The following is a 15,061-nucleotide window of genomic DNA, read 5'->3' as shown; positions in this document are numbered from 1 at the left end:
TTATGCTACAGGATATGATGCCTTCTCATACTGACTTTAAGAGCAAGATGCTATTCTTGGAATGTAATCTCCGTTCCTTTTATGATAACACTTTGCTGCTGTCCTTTTGCCACGATTGTTGCATTGAAGTTAGAGATTAACTTTTGCACACCTTTTTTAAGATATGATTCTTGTAGTCACTGTATAATTTTTTTTCTTTTTCACACAGCATCTCCCAAAATGGCCGCATACAGAAAAGAGAACATGTTGGCATGGTCATGCAGGTGGAGGACTCCACAAAAATCCAAAGGAAGGGGTAAAAGCTTGATTAGACAGTATTATTTGGAGTATCTGAATAAATAAAAACACATTCAACTTTTTAAAGACTTAAGCAACTGAAAAAACAGCAAATTGTCTTCACAGCTTAGACTTCAGTCTAGTCTAATTAATAATGTTAATTGTGAATTTTGGCTTACTAGCTCTTGAATTACTAGGACTGCTCCATACATTTTTTACCAGTTAAGTTTTTTATTAAAAAAAAAAAAAGGAAAGGTCACATGTTGACTTGAAATCTACCTCTGGTATTTTAGCATATTTCATGATAAATACATTTCATTATAAATTAATATGTTGTTTTATTTCTGTTGGTCAGTGGCATTTCTAAGACTCAACATTTGAGGTGGCAGGAATTTGCTTGTGGATATGAGTTAGTGGAACAGTCACTCCACCTACATTCAGTACAGGAATAAAAATAAACTTGTTAGTTTATAAATTGACTATAACTTTGATTTAATTTCTTAAGACGTTAATGCATACAGTTGTGTGCTAGCAGTTATGAACAAAAAAAATCCTTCATGTTGAAAGAATATTATTAAAGTTGCAAAGTCAAACTCTCATAAGGTAGGACTGCATAGAATGAAGTTGTACATACGGATCTAATTCTCTTGTGCATTTTGCATGTTGATATGTAATCTTTAGCTATGTGATCATCATATGCCAGGTTTTCATGAGCTGGGGGGGTTGGTTCCTGTAAGAAAAAAAAAATGTAATCACATCACTAATAGGTGCATTGTGAAGCACACGTAGGATAAATTAAGGTTCATAAACTATCTTTAATTCTGGAATTTCGTAACATCTGAGTACTTGACTTTTGCCACCCTTCATGCTTTTTCTTTTGTGTGTGTGTGGGGGGGGGGCTCCCCACAAGTTTATTAGCAAAAACCTAGGAAATCTAAACATGTGTGTCATGTTGACAGCTATGTGGTTCATGAGCAAGGATGGAAACTTCAGGCCCACCTTACAGACCTCTTCCCCCTTAGGCAGACAGAATAGCTGATGAAGGTGATAGGCTGTTCTCTCCATAGACCACCGCTAGAAGATGAAGCATGCTTTGCCAGGAAATGCAGAATCTTGGTCTTGTACCAAACACAGTATGGGAGTGCTGCTGAGGATACAGACCGTTTTGCCTGTTTCTTCCCTAGCACGCTTTCAGCTTGATCCCTTCTGTCTTGTCCCCTCCAACCTGCCTTTTTTCCCTCTTTCTTTTTAGGAGTTCTATTCCTAGTCCCATTCTTCTAGAGTTCCTTGTCCCAGTCTTCTTGCTGAGTAAGACAATGTTTTCACATCCCATTGTCCCAGGTAATCCCATTTTTTTCTTCCCCCACACCTCCCCATCTGTCTGCCAGCCCCCTTGGCATGGTCTACTCCTTTTTCCTCAAACTGGGTCATCTTTTGTCCCTTTGTTTTTGGATTGCATTGCTTCCTCATCCAAGTTTCCTGGATATCAATGAGGTGTAACGCTGAGCAGCTGAGAACAAGTACAGGAAGTGTGGCTTAACCTCTTTAGTCCTGAATGGGAGTGAGCTTGCTCTTGCTCCTTAGGGATTTGTGCATGTACAGACCGGTGGCATGTAGAGGCTGTGAGGGGATGAAGCATGAGAATGGCTTTTACATGCTCTGTGAGGATGAAATCTAAAGTTTCCATGTCCTTGCCACTCCAGTAAATATGCTGTAGTTGCTTCCAGTGCTATAACTTTTTTATTTTCTTGACTGTATTAGTCAACTGTTTGTTAAGGCCTGAAATTTGTTTCTCCAGAATTCCATGGAAAAAAGCTCTGCAGCCCTAGTATGTTTCACATGGAAATTCATTTCACATGCTCACCTTTATAATTGACATTTTAATTCACCACTGGTGGAGGCTGATAGGCTGTTTCTTGAAATGCAAACCTTTTTCAGCTGAGATGCATGGACATGTAAATGTCATTTGTTGTGAAAGCTTAGTAACACTTAGTCCTGACACTTCTTCTTGTAAATAATCACAGAGAAGGAAATCTACAAATACCGACAGGTTTGAAGTAGCCTAGAAATTATATTCCAGACTGACTGGTTCAGTCTAGAAAAGAGGTTGCAAATTCCGTTTACTAGGATGCTAGAAATATTAAGAGTGTGGATTCTGCCTTCAAATTGGTTAGGAATGTGCTAACCAGAGTTTTGGCAAGCACTTTTTTTTAAGATGACCTAGAAGGGCATTTAAATACTTAAATATTTAAATAGGAACTTTCTTTTGTTAATGAGTAACTTGTCTTACAAAGGAAAAAACACAATTCCATGAATACTTATATTTCGGTAATTACAGATTAATGCAACCACACCAAGAATAGTTAGCTTGGCCTCCCTCAGAGAAGTGCTCATTATTAGGTTGTTGGGGAAAATAACAAAAATTAGCAACAGGCTACACAGAGTGGGTTAAAAGTGAAGGCCAAGAGTAAGACTCAATGTATCAATCACAACAGTTGGGCAAAGGAGTAGATAGGCCACCTCTGTGCTTCCTGAAAGCAGCTGGGTCCAGTTTGTCAGTTGCAACCAACCGGGCTAAAATTAGGGCTTTTGGATATTCTGATTTCTGTGCATTGGTAAACTAGCTTAGGGATGGCACTCAATGCACAAACATCCCTGACTGTCTGGGAAATGTGGCTTGCTGTCACCTGAGGATTTTTCTAGGCTAGGGAAAACTGCAGCTGACCACATATGCCTGCATTCTAACTCTGCAACTGCTGGAAGGGGTATCTGACCCTCTTTCTTTCCATCTGCACAATGGAGACTGCATTAACTTTTTATGCAGTATGCATCATTAGAAGAGAGCTGTTCTGGTGGTTTTTCCAGAGTTTGTATTCTAATCTCCTACACACTAGGTTTACAGAAGTTAATACTCATTGCATGCGAGTGTTAAGACTTTTGCTTAAAAATAAAGTAAATGCTTTGCCCCTTCATAGCATATGGAAATAGTTCTTAAACTTGAGCAAAGCAAAAATATACTAGGTATAAAATGTGTGCAGCATAGCCAACAAAACAGACACACAGGCAGAAGTGCCCATTCTTGTCACATCCCCTCCTGGTCCAACCTTGCATGCTCTTCCTGGAAACAAGGCGCACACATCTATTTCTGGGAGGAGCATGCAGGATTGAACTGAGAGTCTGTGGCAAGAATGGGAGCTCCTGCACGTTCTAGGTTTATCAGATAACCCTAATGTAGTAGCCACAATCCTTCCCAGTCCAGCTCTGCAGAGGGCACACAGGGTAGTTTCACCCTGTTGCAGTGGTGGGGGTACCTGTGCTGCAGCACCCCTGAAAGACTTTCACAGCATTTTTGGTTTTGTAACCTTTCAGAACTCTCCCAAAGCCTTTCCTAGTTTTTTACCTTTTATTGCTTTTGGGTTTGTCCTCTAATAATTTTTCTATACAGTCTGACTAGGCAATAGCAACATACAACTCTCCAATAACTCTGGTAGCTTTTATGTTAATACGACACCAGCTTTTTACTTTCTTTTGACCAGGGATCCTGTTTTTCTCTGTTTAAACATTCAAAATTCTCTGATTAAGACCCCCAGAATCTGTGTTTATTAAAATGAAATACTGCATGTCAGTTGAACACAATATTTTATTGTTATAGTTACAATTTTAAAGCAGTTTGAAAGGCTACCAGTGCCTCTGTCATTATAATAAAATAAATTCTGAATACCTATATATTTTTGCATTTGATTTTGGTATTTTTACCATAGAAAATCAGAGTTCCCCCTGCCGCCTTCGCTCACCTGGATGCAGGTCTAGCTACAGCTGCCCTCCTGCTGCTTTGAGGGACTGGGAAGCTCTGATATGTCAGTGCCCATCACTCCCGAGCCACAGCCTTCCCCAGCCCCACGACTGTCCAGTTGCCATCCCCCCACACTCCCCTCAGCCCAAATCAGCTCCTTGCAGGCTGGAACTCTGCCAGCCTGCGAGGGTAAACGTGTGATTTCCTGTGGTTTTTTTTTCTCCTTTTGAAGGATAAAGTCTCTGTTTTTCTATTGCAAATGGAAAACCTGGATCTCTGTTTCTAACACGTTAATGGTGCTCAGGAAAAAACTCTTCCAGCTGTTTAGATTATGAGACTCTGCATATTCATAGCTAAAAGGGAAAGATTCATGCACATGTTGCTGGAAATAATGCCTCTCTTCTGTGTAACTAGGGATAAGTAGAAATATGTTGTTTTGCACCCACTGCTGACTTATGAATCATCAGCTTATCCATTTTCTAAACGCTATGTGAAGAGTACTGCTTATTTACACTGCTCAGACACATTCACAGTTGTTGACAGTACATACAGTATCTTATTAACTTTTATACTCTTGTTGTCTTTGAAGATGAGATTAGAAACGCAAAAGAACCTGCTTTTTCTGTGCACTTATAAGCTTAAGTTTGTCATATTTGTTTCCCCTGTTGTTTTAAGAGCCTTTTCCCTTCAAAACAAACTACTTTTTTCCCCTTTGGTTCTAACTTAGCTTTAACAGTGAATTTTAAATTGAACTTATGTCTTTCTCCTGAAATTGGGGAAGGTACATGAGATTCCCTACTGTGGGGAACATGAAAATGTTGAAACATCCATCTATTTTCATGGACTCCTTTTTAATGAAAATTCATCTTGAAAAGGGCAAACTTCTTTTCCACCAAGCATTGCTTGAAATGAAGAGATTAGCACACATGGGTGATGGGTAATTCAGTCTACTAGCTAGTTGCTGGCCTCCCTTCAGCTTTAGATAACCTTTCTGTCTTTCAAGATTACCCTTGGGTGTCCAGCACTAAAGAATGAGTTATTGGTAGCTTTCCAGTGCAGTTCGGTGTGTTCGTATTATTCCTAACTGTGATATGTATTTTTAATGACTTAATGCAGCAAGTAGACTTTGCTTTGGAATTCAAGAAGCAAAATTTCTCTGCTTCTATTGCTAATCTATCCCCCTATAACTTCATGTACTTTTTCAAAAGGGTTTGCATTGGAATATCAGATTTGGATTTGGCCTTAGTTTAGAAAGAAAGGTAGGAAGATATTAAATAAAAACAAAAACTTTATAGAACTATTTAAGCCATGTACTTTGGAGCTAGCTTAATGGACTCATAATGCATGATTTCCCAAATTCAGAACCACTTCTGTTAAATGAAATGGTGACATTTTATGCACAATTAAGCCAACTAGAACAGTTTTCTTGCTCTTAGCCATAACTTCACTGTGTGTGCATTGAAAGAATCCCACTACACAGTGTAGAATGTCCTGAAAGAAATGGCAGAACAAGGTTCATTGCCATTCTGTTAGGGAAAAAATGTGGCATGAAGCTTGTTTAAATGATTAAGTTTTAAAAACATTTCAGTTTGCTTTTGGACTCTCATAATTTAAACTTGTCAAGCAATTTCACAGATGCATTTGAGTTCTTATAATCTTAGAAACTGATCTGTAGAAACCTGTATGTTCTTTATTAATAAATGCAGTCTAATACTCCTAACTCTCGTTTCCTGAAATCCATCCAAATCTCTCTTGCCACACGCTTTTTGTTTCCTTCCACTCTTCACTTGACTTCTTCCAAACTGCTACATGTACTTGAAATGGCTTCTTGTGAGATGAAATATAGGAGCATGTTACATACAATCTAGGAAAAACTAACTGTTCCATTTATTATCTCAGCTGACTAAATGTTTATCTTCCTTGTTTTGTATCTCCTTATATATTTGACATACATATTTCCTTAAATGGCTACGAGAAATGTATAATAATATCACCTTTGGAAAAATAGGAACATAGGAATTGCCTGACTGCATCAGACCTGTTGACCATCTAGTCCAGGGGCCAGCAGCAAATACTTCACAGGAAGTTGAAATCGCAGTGTAAATTGCCCCATAGCCGCTTAGCTGACCTCTGTTTTGATATCATCTTAACACCTAATAGGTTTAATTGTCTTAACTTCCTGTTCTGTGATTTATATCCACTCCAAAACGTTTCCTTGTATTACTCCAAAGCTCTGTTGAATCTTGCCAGGTTCTTTGCCTTGGTGACATCCTCTGGCAACAAATTCCACTGTCTAATCAGACACAGAGTGAAATAGTATTCCTGTTATTAAATTTGAAATTGTTCCATGTCAGTTTCATTGAATGTCCCCTTGTTCTTCTACTATGGGACTGGGAGAACTAATAAAATGGTAATGGAAAATAGATCATTTGAATCTGAACCTCTTAACACATTTAAGAGATGTTACTGGGGGTCCACTGATAGAGATTTTTTGGGCCAATACTGATCTGATTTCAATATGCAGTCCCACAGTGTGGAAAGTGGCATCTGGCTGGTATGTCTGTTGTGGGGGATGCAGATTGTGGCCCCTGCAGTGAGGGAGGGAGTCGGGCTGGGGTGGGCCAGGGGCAGGGGCAGGTGCTGCCTAACTGGTGTGGGGCAAGGCATGGGACAGACCCACGGCTTGTCCAGGGGGCGTGGGGAGAAGGGTGGCAGCTCCTGCTGCTGCATACACCCTGGGAGGTGGGGGGGCATATACCCCCAGTTCTGTGTGGGGCAGGGTGGGCTGCTATTGTGGGCTGGGGTTAGGGCTGCGCTGGGCTCTTCTTGTTGGGGGAGGCTCCATCCCATGTCCTGCCCGTACCCCAGCCACATTCCCGCTTCCTCCCTCACCACCAAGGCCTTGATCTGCACTTTCCACCTTTGCTCCTCCCCCCACAACAGACTAATCAGCTGGACCCGGCTGCTCTCCATGCTGCCGAGCTGTATTCCTGGCCGCCTGCGTGCTGCTCTGTGGCTGCACACATGCATGTGGCATTTATTAGCCACATTATCAGCCATATCAGGGAAAAAAAAGCCAATTGCTGATGCTCTCAGTTTTTCTCATATCGGTGACAGTCGTATATGGGACAGATTATCAGTGCGCCTCTAGATGTTACCCTCTTCAGAAGTCTAGAAGTTATTGCAAATGGTATGAAATTATGATGGCCAGTTTATAGTTTGTAAGTCTCAGGTGGTTAAGAAAGCAATTTTATTTTTTTCTGCTTGCATCTGATTTATAATACTTCTAGTTAAAGGCATAATTATTGATTTGTAACTTTCTCTTTTTCAGGTGCTAGTGTTTAAATATGAACTCCTAGTCCCAAAAATAATCCTGCCTTAGACTTTGTGGGATTTATCGAGTAACTTATTTTAGATTAAAGAATGAGTTTATGACTCTGCAGAGCTTTTCCCTCATTCTTCCTGTGCTTTACATATCTTTATTTCCTTTATGCTTCTATTGGTCTTGGGCGTAGTCCTGTAGGCAGTAAGAAAATATACTGCAGTTTCTTAATGAGTTTAGATTTTGAACATTTTGAATAAATTTGGTTTTGTTTTAATGAAATTTGCCTTGGATTTATACTTTGTTTCTTTCACTTTAATATTCTAATAAGATATGTATCTCTCTCTTTTTTTCCTTTCCAATAATAGCTGAAGGAGGTAGATGCCAGGAAAATTATCAAAGCGATGTTATCATACGTGTGGCCCAAAGATAGACCAGACCTACGAGCAAGAGTAGCCATATCTCTAGGATTTTTGGCAAGTGCAAAGGTAAGAACTGTTACTCAGTTGTACTGGTGTCACTGCTGAGTCAGGTGGAACTCTAGTGTCCCTGTGCAGTTCATGGGCAGCTGCTAGAAAAGGGGCTCTCAGGCACAGGTGTGTCTCTCTTTTTTTTTCTGGCTGTGAGATGCTATTAAAACTTTTGGAGTCTCTGGGGTATTCCTGGTGCTGTAGAAAAACAAAAATGGAAAAATAGCTTCATTTGTACCAGATAGTGTAGTCCTGTGTTTTTAGCAATCACTGTACTATCCTTTATTTAAACAAAAGGTCAAAAGCAGAGGAACAGAGTTTAGCTCTGTTACAAGGCAGAAATAATGGTTTTGCATTTATTTTGTTTTTAGTCTCTGAAAGAATCCTTTGTGTTCCAACCCGTAGTAATTCTGTGTTGACCCATTCCCAGGTATTTGGAGGAAAACAGGCTCACAATAAACTTCTACATATTGTTAAAGGAAGGACAGAGTAGGAGTAATATAAAAGAACAAGTGGTTATTCTCTTTATGTACAGATGCTTTTACCTTGGAAAACAAGTGCACACAAACTCTGTGACTGCAAGGTGCTGTAGAGCACATTCTTGTTCTTTCACTGAAACCAGATCTCAAACTATTTACCTACTGAATTGAGTATACTATATAGAAGTTAAAATTAGATTTCCACTGCGATAAGCTAGCTTCTTGCAAATGGAGTTAGAGGGTTTTTCTGTGGAGAAAGTCTGTCCTGGCAAGAAAACAGCTTCAGTACTGAAAGTAGTTGAATAATGTATCAGCTTATTGGCACTCAGCAACAATATGGAAGTTGGGAGGAAGAAACAAAATAGAGCCACAGAGGTGATGAAAGGAGGGTACTTTGAAGAGAGATGTTTGTTTTGAGCTCAAGTGGAAAAACTAGTCTTTGGCTTGCAGCTTTGTCCTACCATTAATCTCTCTTAAATGGATAGTATGGGTATGTTCTCAACAGATAGTCTTTCTTTTTCAGTGTTGTGCAGGAAGCTTATGATAACCCAACTAACAGGGTAGAAGCTGCCGTTGAGGCTTCACCTTCTTTGGCTTTTCATCTTTGTACCTCTGAATCCAGTAAACAGTATTCCCAATCTGCTCAAAATCTAGGTGCCATGAAGGGCTGAAGATAAAATTACACAGGTGCTTGCATGGTGTATTTACCTAGTACTCATGAAAATTTAGGTCTTTGTTTGTTGTGTGTCTAATGTGAATGCTCTCCTTATGCCAGGCAGCAAATCCAAAAATTCATTCTGAAGAGGGCTGTTTTTAAAAGCAGTCTGATTTATTCTTTGCCATCAGTGGCAGAAACGTACCCCCTCAGTGGAAGGTTAGATTCCTGAGCCTGCTTCTACGTGATTCTGCAAGAGGGCCTTCAGTCTGTTTTAAGTGATGCTACAGGTAGTGATTTGGGATGTAGTAAAATGAGAATGAAGGCCAGCATGCTTTACTACCATAAATAGGTCTGTACTAGATGCCCTTCTTCTTAAGCCCAGGTTTGCACCCAGCATATAGTTCACAAACTGCTCTTTGCTCCATTTGTGCCAAATCACAGTAATGGTGATGCACTGAAGAGATCCTGTTGGGTTTTTTCCTTTCCTTTCCCTGCATTATTTCCATGTATCATACTTACTTGAATTTAAGATGAGGTTTCTAAAGTGGTGGTAGAGGATGTAGGTGTGGAGTAGGTGCCAGGTGATACAGCAATCGCAGGGGGATGCAGGTGTTGGAGTGGGGGACAAAGGGGCAAATACTAGGGGGGCAAGCAGCCTGGGCTGCAGAAGGGGGGGCACGTGGCAGTGGAGCAGGTCTGGGGTCTGCAGGCACCGCTGGGGGAGTGGGGCAAGCCACTTGATGGGGGTGTGTGAAGCTTCGGTTGCCTATTTGATTCAGAGAAGATTCAGCCCAATTCAGAGACTGAATCCGAATCAAATCAGGAGACCAAAAAAAACCTGGAGCCTCTGAATCGATTAGGAAAAGATTTAGAAAAAGATGTGGAAGGCAGTCTTTCAGGGGAACAGAAACTGAGAAGAGGGAGGGGGAGCAGGGCACGAAAGACTGACATCTGTAGCTGGCCAGTGACTCTAATCTTTCCATGATTCCCTTTCCAATCACAGAGCTCTGGGGGAGGGACATAGAAACAACACACAAGCCTCTGTCTGCAGCCTTTCTGTGCCTTTTGTGAGCTGTTCCTGCCTGAGCATCAGGAAGGCCCCCAGTTACAGGCTACCATCCCTGCTGTTTTCATCAAAATCTGCCAAAAAATGTCAAAGGTATTTCAGTGATTTCCCATTACAGTCTATGGCTGAACCACTGAATCAGTGCCGAATCTTCCGAAGATGATTCAGCCGAATCAATTCAGGACAGTGATCTGAATATATGAATTGAATCTCTGTCCTCTGAATCAGCCAGATCCGAATCAAATACTTCCCTATTCGCACAGGCCTACCATTGACTTTGCTACCCACTGGCCTTGTCCTACTGCTTGCCTCGCTGCAGTGGTAGGAGGTGGAGGGGTTACAAATTTAAGATCGCCTCTCCAAAGCTAGACTCTGGACATGGGAAATTGTAATGCATTCATACGTTTTTCCATCTAGAATGTAATTATTGGGGGCATATCTTAAATTCAAAGTCATCTTGGATTTGGGTAAATGTGTTGTATTGCTTTTCTCAACATCTGAAACAAACTGAGGCAGACTAACAAGAAGCTATTTTTCACAAGTAAGAGTGACTTCCAAGTAGAGAGAGAATTTTGGGTTTACCAGTTCTTCTGAGGCTTTTTTTTCCTCCCTTCCAGAGACGGAAGATGGTCTTTGTTTCCTTTTTGGTCACTATAGTCTCACAGCTGTTTTTTGACTATGGGGTTAGCAATACATGTTTGTTTCTGAACAGAAAGCAGTAGTATTCCTAAGGGTATTTCTTGGTCACTGATCATATTGGATTAATTGCATGGTTTTACTGGTTTCTGGCGTCACATGAAAACAGAATTAAAGCTGGTCAAAATTAAAAAATTCCAAAACCTGCTTTGGAAAAGATCGGTATGTTTCCATTCTGTTTTTCAAAGCAAAACAGTATAGCTAGTCTCATACCGGTATGGCCATGCGGCAGAAAGGGTAGAAGATCTGGAGTCAGTGGTTAATATGCGGGGCAGAACTGTACGAGAGCTGCAGGCCCTCGGGTTTTCCAGCAGCCTGTCAGGTGAACCAGCAGGAATCCTGTCAGAGCCCTGCCTACTGAAAGGTTTTCACAAAATGCTTCTTGACAAATAGGAGGTTTCCAATGAAAAATCATTCTGATGCAAAGTTCTCAACAGTTGTCATCAGAATATTTATTATGGTGGCTGAAAGGTTGAAAGACTCATGTGGATGTTTCCTGTCTGTTGTTGCTGATGCTCTTTCCAACTACATGCTGTTGCTACCATATCTGTCTCAGGAACTGTTTTTCATAGTTTCTTTTTTTTCTGCAAAGCACTCTTTAAATCTGTTCTCCAGGAAAATAAACCAGTTTATGCTGCTTAATCTGTAACCTGCCTAAACCTTGTACAGGGAAAACCTTGTGCAGTTTTCACATGGAACTGACGTGGTGCCCTTTGCCCTGTTCATTCGCATGATTAGTCCTTGTGTGTTTGATGGGTATTAGCAGGTTATTGTTTAAGGCTGTTTTTAGTGCAAGACATTTAAGGTATCTAATTCCCATCATATTTACTGTAAACTCAGTTTACTTTGCCCGCTATAAACTTGCTTCTGCAGGACTTCTATTCTTAGAATACGTTATGTGTTGTGGCCAGTTATTTGGGGTACTTTTAGGGTGTTTTACTCTGTTTCTGTTTGGATCTGGAATTTAGTGCAATTCTGTTTCAGAACTAAGAAGGCAGTGTTACATTGTGGCTTCTCAAAAGCCTAGTTACATTCTGCTTCTACCCCATTTTGGAGCTAGGTCGTTTGTCACTGGGGAAAAAAAAGGTATGGGTTATTCCTACTAATAGAGCTCTTGGTGCAGTTCTTCCTGACTGGCTACCGCACAGAGTATGACAGGAGAGGGTCTGCTTCAAGGCCAGTAAAGTCTTTTTCTTAGAAGACTCTTGGTTTATAGTCTGCCTGATATATTTTACATTCTGTATCTTAAATATTTATAACCTATTGAAACTCCAGCCACTGGAAAGCTGCAGTGGGGGGAGAGGGGGTATTCATGAAATATAAAATTTAGATACAGTGAATAATGTGCATGGGGGGGATGTAATCTGTACATTCCCTTTCCCATTTCTGTCTTCTGTTACACTGTGTAGTTATTTTGGCTGCTTCGTTTTCCCTCTCCATCGCCAATGCATTAAGTATCCTTAGGAGCTGGATTAAACACATGGATTTGACAAGAACTCCTGTCACCTCTGTCAAATCTGCCGTGTTTTTTGGCCTTTTGCTCATGGACTAAATATGCATTATTCATGACCTGGAGAAATCTTTCACACTCTGCATTTCGACTGACTGCTAATTTTATACGTTTTGGAGGGGAATTGTTTGGCTAAAAGGGCAAGAGAGGAATGTTGCATGCTGATGGTAATTTGCAGAGCATGATGATCGTATCTATCTGTCTAATCAATTAGGTATGTATATAAGCTCAATTATAGTAATACGTGAGCATCATCTGTTGTTACCTTTTTAATCTAATTATTTCTTTAACCCTTGTTATCTGTAGAAATCTTCCTTCATTCCTCCTTTCTTTGTTCCTTTCTTTCTGAGAAGTCTGAAGTAAAATCGATTTTAAATACTAATTCCCTGTGGCCTCCCCACAGTGGAAAAAGGGAAGTTTCAAAGTCCTCCCCACCATCCCCTCTTCCCCAGGTGCCAGGGAACTTCTTGTATCTCTCCATCCATCCTTTCTAATCCTGTTTTTCAGCAGTCCTCCTTCCCCGAGGGATGATGCTATTTCTGCTCAGCATTACCACCATTAGAGTTGAGTGCAGAAGTAGGTGGGCTTCCATGCCCAAAGGGATGCAAAGTTCAGACATTTGTACCAGTATCTCTAGAACTAGCTGTGCTGTAATGTTAATGGACACCTCACTTTTCTGGCCTACTGGCCTGAGATAGTTATCATTTCTTTTTAAGGCCACTTGTAATAAGAAAGGAATCTGTAATATTTGTGCTCAAAAACTGAGCACAGGATAAACTGAGTTATAGTTTCAAATTACTCCTCTTCAGAAACTTGTGTTTGAGTTGCGCTGAATTACTGGTGAAAAATGAGTTCATTTTAGACCATTTATATCATATTATATGCTTGTTCTTGGTGGCTCACCCATCATTATTAATTGAGAAATGAATAGTGGAAAGAATGAGACACAAAGTGCCACTTTTCTGCCCTAAAGAAATTGTAATTGAAGACCGAGGTGCTGTGCTACTATAAAGTAATAAAATCACTTTAAAATATTTAAATCTCTAATTTTCATAGTATAGTATGGCTACCCAGAATATTTTATTTGACCAGACAAATCTTGGGGTCAAAATAAATATGAGACTACACTGCAGTGAGTAGTCAGAGCTGCTTACGTCTCCAGTCAAATTGGAACCACAGGCTGCTTATGGACATGGAAAAAAAACCCAAAAACAAACCAATGCTTTACTTTCAGCTCAGCACACCCCCACACCAAGCTCAGTGCATGCCCAAAAGAGGCATTGCATCAGTTTGACCCGGCTTGCCCAAAGTCTACATAGATTACGCGCTTCAGGATGGCTTTTCGGCATTTTTATTTTTTAAAACACCAAAAAGCCCCACTGAAGCACATGATCTATACAGAGTGGGCAAGCCAAATCAAACTGACGTGCTTCCTCTTCTGGTAAAGCAGTGGTTTTTGGGGCGGGGGTTGTGTGTGTGTGTCGGGGGGGGGGGGGGGGAAGGTTCCATGCCTGTCAGCAGCCATAATGCTTTACTTCAAACCAAGGAAAAAATTCTATAACTCTATGAATGTTTGGTTTGAGTCTTCTAATCAGAATTGTTCTCAAACGATCATACTATATAAAACCTAGTGAAAAGCATGCTGATAATACATATAAAATTAAAATAATGGCCAGCAACTCTTGAGATGTTACTGAAAAAACAATTTAAATTTTGTAAGTAAAATCTGTAGGAGTATTCCATGTATTCCTCATGGCATTGGCACTTAGCTCTGTCATAGCAATGCAAAACTTAAAGTCCAGAGAATTTTAAGAAACTTGCTAGCAAAGGGGCAAGCAAAATATGGCCTGCAGGCTGGATCTGGTCTGTGAAGCAGTGGCCTGTGGGGCCCCTAAAAAAATTTAGAAAATCAATTATTATCTGCCCCTGGCTGCCTGTCAAAGATGACAAGGCACCAGTGGCAGCAGGACCTAGGATGAACCAGTGACAGGACCCAGCAGCAGGAAGCCCAGTCCCACCCCCATCTGGAAGCTTCTGTCTAGCAGAGGCTTCTGGCCTGCGATCCTATAGCTGTTTCCCTGCCCTCCCTCCATCCAAGAGGGAAACTGAGATAAGAACAGGTGGAGGGAGGGGGGTGGGATTGACAGCGCAGCAGGAGCTGGCCTCACCATCACCATGCTGAGACTGTAGGAGGCAGCAGGAGCCAGCCTGGCCTAGCTCAGTCCCCACTGTTCTTATCCGATTCCTGCTGCACCATGCATTCCTGGCCATGCAGCTGGGAACCATGCGTTGCTGGCTGGACTGGCTCCTGCACCATGCAGTTCCTGGCTGCATGGCCAGGACTGCATGACACAGCAGGAGCCAGCTGGGAACCGGAGGGGCCAGGCCAGGCTGGCTTCTGCTGCCTCCTGCAGTCCTGGCCATGCATCCAGGGACTGTGCACTGCTAGAGAAGCCAGCGGGGGTGGGGGGAGCGGTAGTGGCGGGTGGAGAAGGAAGGGAAGTGACAGGGGAAGGGCAGCAGTTGGAGAGGGGGGAAGTGGTAGTGAATGGGTGGGCAGGAGCGCAGTGTCCCAGGGCCAGGGCTGGTGGCAGCAGAAGTCATCTGGGAACTGTGGGGGCCAGGCTGACTCCTGCTGCATTCTGCAGTCCTGGCCATGCAGCTGGGAACCGCATGCTACAGGAGTGGCAGGCGGGGTTGGAGGGGATCAGTGGCAGCAGGTGGGAAGGAAGGGAAGCAGCCGGGGAAGGGCAGCAGCGGCAGGCTGGGAAGGAAGTGGCAACAAGTGGGC

The 15,061-nt window shown here is 41.7% G+C and overlaps 1 protein-coding gene across 1 annotated transcript in view; it reads left to right on the top strand.

Moving 5' to 3' along the window:
* The window catches only part of ABCB7 (ATP binding cassette subfamily B member 7), an 83,199-nt gene that overhangs the window by 29,622 nt on the left and 38,516 nt on the right, over positions 1–15,061 (top strand). The window contains exons 3-4 of the mRNA XM_019540371.1: positions 209–295; positions 7,760–7,879. Coding sequence (XP_019395916.1) covers positions 209–295; positions 7,760–7,879 — 207 coding nt within the window. The remainder of the gene's footprint in view (positions 1–208; positions 296–7,759; positions 7,880–15,061) is intronic.

This window comes from Crocodylus porosus, unplaced genomic scaffold (assembly GCF_001723895.1).
Source record: "Crocodylus porosus isolate Cpor-Errol unplaced genomic scaffold, CroPor_comp1, whole genome shotgun sequence".
In the NCBI taxonomy this organism is placed as follows: Eukaryota; Metazoa; Chordata; order Crocodylia; family Crocodylidae; genus Crocodylus; species Crocodylus porosus.
The sequence above is the reverse complement of the archived record's forward strand: the minus strand, read 5'-3'. Positions and strand labels throughout refer to the sequence as shown.